At 32.3% G+C, this 10,585-nt stretch overlaps 1 protein-coding gene across 1 annotated transcript in view; it reads left to right on the top strand.

The window, feature by feature from the left end:
• CCDC172 (coiled-coil domain containing 172) overlaps positions 1-6,764 on the top strand; it is a 58,012-nt gene extending 51,248 nt beyond the window's left edge. The window contains exons 8-9 of the mRNA XM_061403588.1: positions 5,558-5,645; positions 6,470-6,764. Coding sequence (XP_061259572.1) covers positions 5,558-5,645; positions 6,470-6,511 — 130 coding nt within the window. The 3' untranslated portion in view covers positions 6,512-6,764. The remainder of the gene's footprint in view (positions 1-5,557; positions 5,646-6,469) is intronic.
• Positions 6,765-10,585: the final 3,821 nt, after the last annotated feature.

A 10,585-nucleotide genomic window follows, 5' to 3' on the forward strand; every position in this document is an offset into this window, starting at 1 on the left:
TTTCTATTCTGCTAAATTGGTCAACATTCATTTCTTTCATAACTGTTTTAATTATTGTTAAATGCACGCTATTAACTTTTAACTAATTACTGTTACTTTATAATGAATCTTAATCTAAAGCAGAACACTTCCCTTTATACTTCTTTGTCGTCATCAAGAATATCTTGGCTGTACTTGACCCTTTGCTTTTTTATGTACATTTCCGAATCAACTTAAATCCATGAAAATCTTTTATGATTCCACTCATCCTACAGTCTCTTTTGAGGGATTTTACATCTTTATTAAGCTGAGATTTCTCGTCTGGAAACTTAGAATATACTGGGTTTTTTTGTCCTAATCTTTTAATAAAAATCTTTTGTGAGTTTTATTTTTAGATACCTTGTAGTTTTAAGTGTAAATTTTTAATGACATCAGTATTCTCTTTATTGCTGGTGCATGGAAATATAACAGATTTTTGTATGTTGATTTTTTGGCCACTATCTTTGTTAAACTCTATTTTTTTTAAGTTTTATTATAGAAGATTTAGAGCACATACAAAAGTAAAAAAGTAAAATATAGTGAATCCTAGGTACTTATCACTTAACTTTCAGTTGAGTTCAGTTGCTCAGTCATGTCTCAATTTTTGTGACCCCATGAACTGCAGCACGCCAGGCCTCCTTGTCCATCACCAACTCCAGAGTATACTCAAACTCATGTCCATTGAGTTGGTGATGCCATCAACCATCTCATCCTCTGTAGTTATCCCCTTCTCCTCCTGCCTTCAGTCTTTCCCAGCATCAGGGTCTTTTCAAATGAGACAGTTCTTTGCATCAGGTGGCCAAAATATTGGACTTTCAGCTTTAGCATCAGTCCTTCCAATGAACACCCAGGACTGATCTCCTTTAGGATGGACTGGTTGGATCTCCTTGCTGTCCAAGGGACTCTCAAAAGTCTTCTCCAGCACCACAGTTCAAAAGCATCAATTCTTCAGCACTCAGCTTTCTTTTTTTTTTTTTTTTTTTTTAGTGCATTTGAAATTTATTTTTAAGACAATATTGCTTTTAAAAATATTTTGGAAGTTTGCACATTGTATGTAGTGCTTTTTTTTTTTTCAATTTTAATTAAAAAAAATTATACATGTGTTCCCCATCCTGAACCCTCCTCCCTCCTCCCTCCCCATACCATCCCTCTGGGTCGTACCAGTGCACCAGCCCCAAGCATCCAGCATCGTGCATTGAACCTGGACTGGCATCTCAGCTTTCTTTATGGTCCAGCTCTCACATCCATACATGACTACTGGAAAAACCGTAGCCTTGACTAGACGGACTTTTGTTGGCAAAGTAATGTCTCTACTTTTTAGTATGATGGCTAGGTTGGTCATAGCTTTTCTTCGAAGGAGCAAGATTTTTTAATTTCATGGCTGCAGTCACCATCTGCAGTGATTTTGGAGCCCCCAAAGATAAAGTCTGTCACTGTTTCCCCATCTACTTGCCATGAAGTGATGGGACTGGATGCCATGATCTTCGTTTTCTGAATGTTGAGCTTTAAGCCAACTTTTTCACTCTCCTCTTTCACTTTCATCAAGAGGCTCTTTAGTTCTTCACTTTCTGCCATGAGGGTGGTATCATCTGCATATTTGAGGTTATTGATATTTCTTCCAGCAGTCTTGATTCCAGCTTCTGCTTCATCCATCCCAGCATTTCTCATGATGTACTCATGTAAGTTAAATAAGCAGGGTGACAATATACAGCCTTGACATACTCCTTTCCCAATTTGGAACCAGTCAGTTGTTCCATGTCCAGTTCTAACTGTTGCTTCTTGACCTGCATACATATTTTTCAGGAGGCAGGTCAGGTGGTCTTAACAGGTGGTCACTTTAAGAGTTATCAATTTGTATTACTTGAAACATATCATACATATTATTATCTTATTATGTCTGTAAAAAAGTACTTTAAAAAATATAACTAAAATCCATTATTACACATAAGGTAATTGACAACAAATAACAATTCATCAAATATTGTCAGTGTTCAAATTTCCAATTATTTATAAATGTCATTATTTTGTCTGTGTGAATTAAGTTCCACATAAGGTCCACACATGACAAGCAGCTGATATTTTAAATCTCTTTTAATCTAAAAGCTCCCACTACTTAAAAAAATTTTTTTGACATATAATTGATTAGTGATGTTGTGCATCTTCTCATTTCCCTGTTAGCCATTCATATGTAGTCTTTGGAAAAAATATCTGTTCAAATCCTCTGCCCATTTTTTAATCAAGTTGTTTAAGAGTATAAGCCATAGTAGAATGTCTCTCAATTTAGACTTATTTGTTCCTTAGAGATTAGATTCAGGTTAAATAATTTGGGACAAGAATAATATATAATTAAGATTGTGTCCTCAGAACATTGCATCAGAAGGCATATAATGCCAGTTTTGTTTCATTTTCAGTTATGTTAGGTTTGATCGCTTAGGTAAGATTGTGTCTGCCAGGTTACTCCAATGAGAAAATAGTCTTTTCCATGGATATTTACTAAATGATATAGGGGATGACTCAGACCTTGTGCATAGCCTTTTTCCAGGAACTTTTCACGCAGTCATTTTAGCGTCCACTAATGATGCTTCCTGAGTCAATTATTACATAGGTGGTTGGAAAGTGGCAACTTTCTAATAATGGAACTCCTGTTCATTTGTTAGCTAGTAAAACTCTGGGGGAAAAAAGACAGAAGTTCCTCTTCTTGTTACCCCATTCTTTTAATTTCTCCTTTTTAGGATTTTCTGTGGACTTATGAATTTCTTTTTATGTCATGTGTTATAAATACATTATTGTCATTATTTTTGATGCTCAAATTGTCCCAGATTTGGATATAGGCAGCCCCTTGAACTAAATTTCTCTGTCTTTAGACATGTTTCATTAGTTTTTGGTCAGTTTCCTTCCTTCTTGTGCAACAAACTATTCTAGGCTCACCTTGAATATTACCCACCTCAGCCCTGGGACAAATTGTTTCAAGGAGTCCTGGTATCTTTTGTTGGTACTGGTTTTAGAAACTAAGATTAGCATGCTAGATGTGCTCATTACTACTGGGTGTTGCTTCCAAGTACTTTAAATGGACAGAAATAAAAATGCCATTTTTTTTAAATCATAAATTTTTATACTGATTTCTTCCATTCAAATCCAAAATGAGTTTTTTTTTCCTCCATCCATTTTCTATGTACATCTTCCTTTTCCTAGTGAAAACTCTGGTTTGTAACAATATCAATGTAATTATCCATTTCTTATAACTTTCTAAAATAATTTTAGAATAACTAGCTGTGTACCCTCACTAACAACAAAAGTAGTAAAATTTGATTCCTTTGTAATTCTTACTGCCTTACAACATATCTCACTGAAGGTATATAGACTACTATTTTTGAAAATTACTTGAGTTCTTTTTAATTTTTATCTGTGATTATTAGTTTGAAAAACTAATTTTCTAAATTTTTCTTAAAAAAGCTAGATTTATTTTGTTCTGTTTGCTTTTAATTCAGCTGTCATTTTGTGTTAAACTTTATGGTTCTTTTTCTCAACTTTATTTAATTTTATTTGTCAAGTATATAAATAATCATCATGGTTCAAAAGTCAAAAGTATATAAAAAGAGATACACACAGATGAGTTTCATTTTATTCCTTATTTATTGCACCCCATTTTCACTCACTGTTATAGGTGATCAACTTTGTTAGTTTCTGCTTCATCTTTCTGTGTTTCTTTTTATCTTCATTTTTTATACTATATAATACTCCATTATATGGATGTGCTATAGTTTATTCAACCCATCTCTTAAGGATGGACATAGGCTGTTTACAGTATTTGGTGATTACAAATACTAATGCAGTAAGAACTTGGTGCATATATTGTTTTGTACTTACAGGGTGTATTACTGGTGGTGAATGGTGAAGTCAAAGGGAAAATTTAAATGTAGTTTTGTTAGATACTACCAAATTCTTCTCCTTTGAAGTTTAACCATTTTAAATTCCCCTATCAGTGTTTGAGTACACATGTTTACCCACAGCTTATGAAAAAAATGTGTCAAGTTTTTGGAGTTTTACCAATCTGATAGATGAGACATGATATCCCTGTGTAGTAAACTTTCAAGTCGTTATTATGAGTAATACTGAGCACTTTTCATATGTTTAGGGATGATTTTTATACTTTTTCTGTGAACTCACTTTTTATGACTTCTTCAAGTTTTAATCAGCCTTTTGGTCTTTTTTCCCCTTGATTATAAATTTCCTTTACATATTAGAGAGATTAGACTTTTATCAGTGATATATGTGGCAAGTATTTTCTTTAAGATTGTCATTCATCTTTCTACTCTACTCATGTGTTTTGCTGTGCAGTTTAAAAAAAAATTGAATACTCTTAAATTTCATTTATATTTTGAACCATAGTGAGAAAGTTCTTGAACACTATCAACTTATAAAGGAATTTCCCTGTTCTTTCACTTTCACTTTGTCCTTACTTATTATTTTTGCACTTAAATCTTTGATCCACTTAGAGTGTATTTTGATATGTGCTGTGAGATAAAGAGGCAGTTTTAGCTTTGACAGTCCATTTATTGTCACATAGCAGATAGCTCTCTAGTTATTCTAACACAGCTTATTAAAAAGTCCATCTTTTCTTTTTACAGTGATTTTAGGTGACTTTTTTAGCATATGCTAAATGTCCATTTGTTTCTTAAGCTATTTCTATCTTCTGTGTCCCACTGGTCTATTTATATGTCAGTACTATACTTTTTAAATTATGAAGGAGTGATGGTATGATCTAGTTTCTCATAGAGCTAGTTATCCTTCTTTGTTTTCTCTTTTTTTTAGAACTTTCTTGAAAAAAAAATTCAAGATTTTTTTCTAGACTGTTCTCTTCTTTTAATATATGAACTTTAGAATCAATGCACCCAGCACCAGGGGAAAAAGTATTAGTAGTTTTTCTTAGGATCAAGTAAAATTTTATTTAACTGGGGATAGTAACCATTTTTCTGATGTCCTATTCATGGAAAAACCCTGAAGGAGAAAATGGACACCCACTCCAGGATTCTTATCTGAAAAAATCCCATGGACAGAGGAGCCTGGTGGGCTACAGTCCAAAGGGTTACAAAGTCAGACGCAACTGAGCAACTAAGCAACTAAGCAAGCCATCCATAAGAAATTCAAGTTAGTTATTTGACAAGTTAGTTGGTGACAATGAAGCCTATTTATTTTTGTTTGCTAATTTTATATCTTGTCACCCTACTGAATTGTTTTATTATTTGAGTTGGTTTTATCAATGATTCTTGGGTTTTCAAAGTATGTTTTTAAATCACCTGAAAATTAGGTAGCTTTATTTCTTCTTTCATCTTTCAAATTCTTATTCCTTTAATTATTTTTGCTAGACTAATTTTAATGGATAGAATATAGAAAATTAAAATCTCTTCCCAAATTCTTTAATGTTAACTTAAAATTGTGATGATAGAAGCTACAAATCTGCCACTATTCATTTAATAAAGAATTATTATAAAATTTATTGCTGAACTAATTACTTAAGTGAATTTTTCCTTTAAAACAGACTTAAAAAAGAATTAGAACTTTATAAGGAAGACGACATGCAAAGTGTTCATGATGCTCTCCAAACAGAAATAGAATTTTTGGAGTTGGTAAGCCATCACTGATTGTTTAACTTTTGTTTAGCATTTTTTTTTTTAACCTATTGATAAGAATGTTTTTACTGTAATAAATTTCATTAAATTAATGTTCTGCCCTTCACATGGGTTTGCACTAGATAGGAAAAACAAAACAGCAACAAGCAAAACTAAAGTAAAAATATGAACCTGTGAAATGTTCTGAGTCTTGGAAAATTGATGCTGCATAAGACAAGTTATATTTAAAGAGAATATAAATTAAAAAAAATTTAAACCTGACCTCACAACATCCCCTTGACTGAAACTGTTATTAGAGGATTAATGCACTGAAGAAGTTTAACTATCATAATGCTTAAAAGCTTTTTGTTTTTCTTAGGAATAAATTATACTTCTATTATATTTGACCCTAAAACTTTCTTATTACAGATTTTTATGATTTCAAGAATTTTGGATTCAATTATTGAAAACCTATTTTCAGATTGTGTGGGAACACTTTGAATTGCTTTTAACCTCTTTGGTTGTTTATAAAATGAACAAGTATTTGTCATGCTCTGTTTTAATAGAGGACATACATAGCTAGCTTTAAAGCATGTTAAAATATAGTTTTAAATTAATACAGTTTGTTTTCTTTCATATTTATTTTCCAGAAACATTTTCTTGTTCAAAATTTTCCAATAGATTGTGTTAGGACTTATATTTTATAGGATTTATATCTTTATTAAAACTTTCAGTAGTAAAATTTAGAAATGCCCAGTTGTGCTAAATTTACATGAATTTTATGTAATTCTTTTATTAAGAATTTCATTTGTTTCATGAAAAATCGTATGTTTTTGTTTCAGACATTGGCACAGAAAGATCATCAGGGAACAAATAACTTCTAAAGAATTGATCAACTATCCTAAGATTTGGTCAAAGCATCTTAGTATCAGATCTTTGTGGTAGATACATGAATGATACCCATTACAACAGATTGTTGTGGAAAACTTGAGGTTAAAAATATTTAGAGTTGTTTGATATCTAGAATTGATATATTAGAACTCTAAAATATAAGTTTTGGTCTTGTTACCTACTGAAACTTAAGGGTTTTTATGTGGTTTGATTGTGTTTCTAAAGGAATTAAAAAGGAGAAACAGATATTGTGTTCTCAGATTTTTTATTCACCCTGACCCTTAAGCTGATTTGTACTTTCTGATGTTATTCATTCTTTGTTTGCAGCTTACCTTGGATCAAATCAAACACATATAGGTGGAAAAGATTATAGACCCAATTTTTGTCAGTACCATTTGCACCAGCGAAGATGTTTACTTTGATTTTAATCCTTTGTAATCACAAGGTGATGTCTTTTGACAGAGGCCTTCTGAGGCCTTTCATCTTGAGCAGCCAGCTTTCTCCACTTTTCTCTAAATATATCTATAGATTTGAGTCTGGGGGCACCTGCAGCCACTTTCCAGCACTTTGTCCTGCCAGTTTTATTCCTAATGCCAGTGTTGGTTAGAATGAAATAAGTCATTTACTTGGGGAGTAACCAAGTCTTCTTGGTTGCTTCTTGGATGTTTCTTGGCCATCCAAATGTTTCTTGGATGGCCATAGTCTTCTTTTGGCCATCAGGATTCACTTTTGCTGATGTCCTAAAATATTGAAACTGAAAACAGTGTACTTATGTTTGGATCAACCTTGGTACTGTCACTAAATTTCCCACATCAGATCTTTCTGCTGTTGGAAGTCCTAACTAGGAAGAAAGGTATGTTTTAATCAGTTTCTTTAAAATTTTTAAATTATTTTTTTAAAAAATCTTTGAAGTATACTCGATTTACAACATTGTGTTAGTTTCAGGTGCACAGTAAAGTGACTCAGTTAAACATACATACGTATTCATCATGTCAGATTCTTTCCTGTATAGGCTGTCACAGAGTAATGAGTAGCATCCCTTGTGCTATACAGTAGGTCCTTGATGGTTATCTCTTTTATATATAGTAGTGTGTGTTTGTTAATCCCAAGCTCCTGATTTATCCCTTCCCTCCATGTTTCCCATTGTGTAACCATAGTTTGTTTTTGATATTTGTATGTATTTTCATGTATAACTCAAGACTATATATTTGTGGTGGGAAGAAAGAAGGAAGCAGGAATAAACAAAGAGGAAGAAATAAAAGGATATTTATTACATTCTCTTTTTTTACCTAGTTGGAACTATCAGAATTAGAAGTCATATGTCATAAGTACAAATTACAAATATTATATAGGCTTCTACAGTTCTGCCTGTGGTTATCATTCACTGTATCGATGTACATATAGCAATATAATCATGGCACAAAAAAAAGTATATTGAAACTGTTCAACAAGGCCCTAAATTGTGGTTGGTGGGGAGGGAAACAAAATCTATTTTAAGATATATCTCAAAGTACTGAATGCAAATGTTTTGTGATTGTAGTTGAATTAGTTTGATATCAAATATGAGATGTTTACAAATGTCTTAGATATATTGATATTAAGGTAGTATTGTTTCAAATCAAATCTTATTTGGGCATAACTTTTTGTATAGGTTGCTTTATATCCTTATTTTTTTTTAAGTAGCAAAGTTAAGACTCTCTTTTGAGATGTGTAGCAGTTGCCATCTGTTTAAGTAATTTGCATATTTAGAAGTTATTTTTATTTTGATTCTTTAAATATTTAATAGTAAATTACTTTTGCTTAAGAAGAAAAAAAAGTAATGGTACCAGGGAATTGCAGTCTATTTTATATGCAAATATAGAGTGGGAAGTGGTTACTGGGATTAGTCATAACTTCACTTCTGTCTTATTTTAGTCCATTTATCTAACCACATTCTAAGTTCTGAGTCCTGTGAATATTTATTATTAAATGTGTATCATATCATTAATATGCAGGGTAAGTTTACATGTAAAGCCTTTTTATCAGTGACTTTTGTTCATTATTGATTTTGTAGCTAAAATATTAATGTGAAGTAGAGATCTGCCTATTATTTATATAACTTACACAGAATGGCATACATGCAGAATAAACTTACTGATGTAAAAATCTTTTCATGAACGTGTATATGGACTATCTAGATTGAATATTCAGTAATGGAGTCAGAATTCTTATGAACTGAATTTGAGAAAAATGGAAGGCTCAGAACATATTTTCATTATTTCAGAATGTTTAAAATGAATATTTTAAGATTTAAACTAATTTTCAAGCAGTCAAATGATTGTTTTAAGATTGCATGGTAGACTACACTGCTCAAGTAATATCAAACAGAGTAACTGGGACTGTTAGAATCAGGTAGTCAAAGGAAGAAGTTCACTGAAAAAAGGAAATACAACAATCAGTAGAAATTGCGTGTACAAAACTACAATATATTAGATGTCTATTCTTAATTTTTTTTTAAGAATTAGTAATTCATTAAACTCTTACGTAGGAAAAAGTAACTGAAATTACCTAAGTAAAAATGTCTCAGACTGACTTTAATTACTCTAGAACACGACATTGGCTATCCAAAAAGGCAGTTTTCAAACAAATGCTCATTCATTAAATGAATTCACTAAATTTTCCCTATACTTAGTTATAACTAAAGCCTAACTAACCCAGAGTAACTGCTACAGCGCTGAGGTTCCTGACATGCTACCATAGTTCTTTCCTGTAATGGAAGTTATTTTAGAAGCAACTTACTGATTCTCAGCCCCCCACTTGGTATAATACTAGGATGTATAGATAGTTTGCCGCATGTTTTTCCTGCTGATTAATGGAGCTATTTGGCTAGGGGAAAAACAGCAACAAAATTACAGGATGTAGAGCATAACCACTGGACTAGAAATTCCTTTCTTTATTCCCTGGCCTAATTATTGAAATGGGAGGAAAAAAGCAAAGAAAGGGAAAAGCTTTAAGGCCTGTACAATCAGAAAGATTTCTAAACTACTCATTGTTTTATCAATAGTTTTCTTCTGTAAAAGAAACAAAAATTGAGGATTATCTGCCTATTCTTTTTCTCTTAAAACTTGATAAATCATGATGAGTTTCTTAAAAGTCCAAGATAAGAGTGAAGTCATTGTATCATAGTGAATTGGAATCTAGAAATGACTCTAAAACAGAGTCAATTGAGATTTGATAATTTATTATAGAGTAGATATTATGCTGAGAAAAGTCTATTGAGTCTTTTACCAGAAGGGCAGTCAGTAATTCAGCTGGCTAACTGCAGATGGACAGACAGCATGCACTGGACAGGCCCTATTCTAATCTCTGATGAGGACAAAGTCCCTTTCTATTTCGTACCAATCAATCATACATAACTGTGTCACATTATTATGAATAAGTCATTTATTTGCAGTCCAGAAAACAGTAGCAGTTCAATGACATGATTAGAAATAAATTTGATATGCTTTTAAATCCTGGCTGTAGAAGGCTAAGGTGTTCTGTCATTCAAATATTTATTTATAGTAAAATTTGATACTTAAAGTTGTTAAGTATACTAAAAAATATTTTAATGTATCTGAAGCAGATATATTTTAGTTCAAGTTTTATGTTTCTTCCTGACTTCTCTCCTTTGTCATCCTGAAAAACTCAGAGTCTTGTTCAGAGCATTTTCTGTCAAGGGAATTTTTTCCAAGACGTGAACTAAAAATGAAAAATATTTTTTGTCATTAGCCTAAAGCAGGGATTAGGTCTCGGAGTTTTGTGGCCCTTTTATCTTAACACACCAGATTTTTTTTTTTTTTTAATGAAAGAACAGGAACAATGAAGTTATCTTTGAAAATGTTGGAGGTAGGAATGTATAATTAGTTGCATTTATGCTTTCTAAAGTTGCATTTATGCATAAAGTTGCATATATGCTTTCTAAAGGGCTTCCTTTGTGGCTCAGCTGGTAAAGAATCTGCCTGCAATGCGGGAGACCTGGGTTTGATCCCTGGGTTGGGAAGATCCCCTGGAGAAGGGAAAGGCTACCTACTCCAGTATTCTGGCCT

The sequence above is a fragment of the Bos javanicus genome, chromosome 26 (genome assembly GCF_032452875.1).
Source record: "Bos javanicus breed banteng chromosome 26, ARS-OSU_banteng_1.0, whole genome shotgun sequence".
Classification (NCBI taxonomy): Eukaryota; Metazoa; Chordata; class Mammalia; order Artiodactyla; family Bovidae; genus Bos; species Bos javanicus.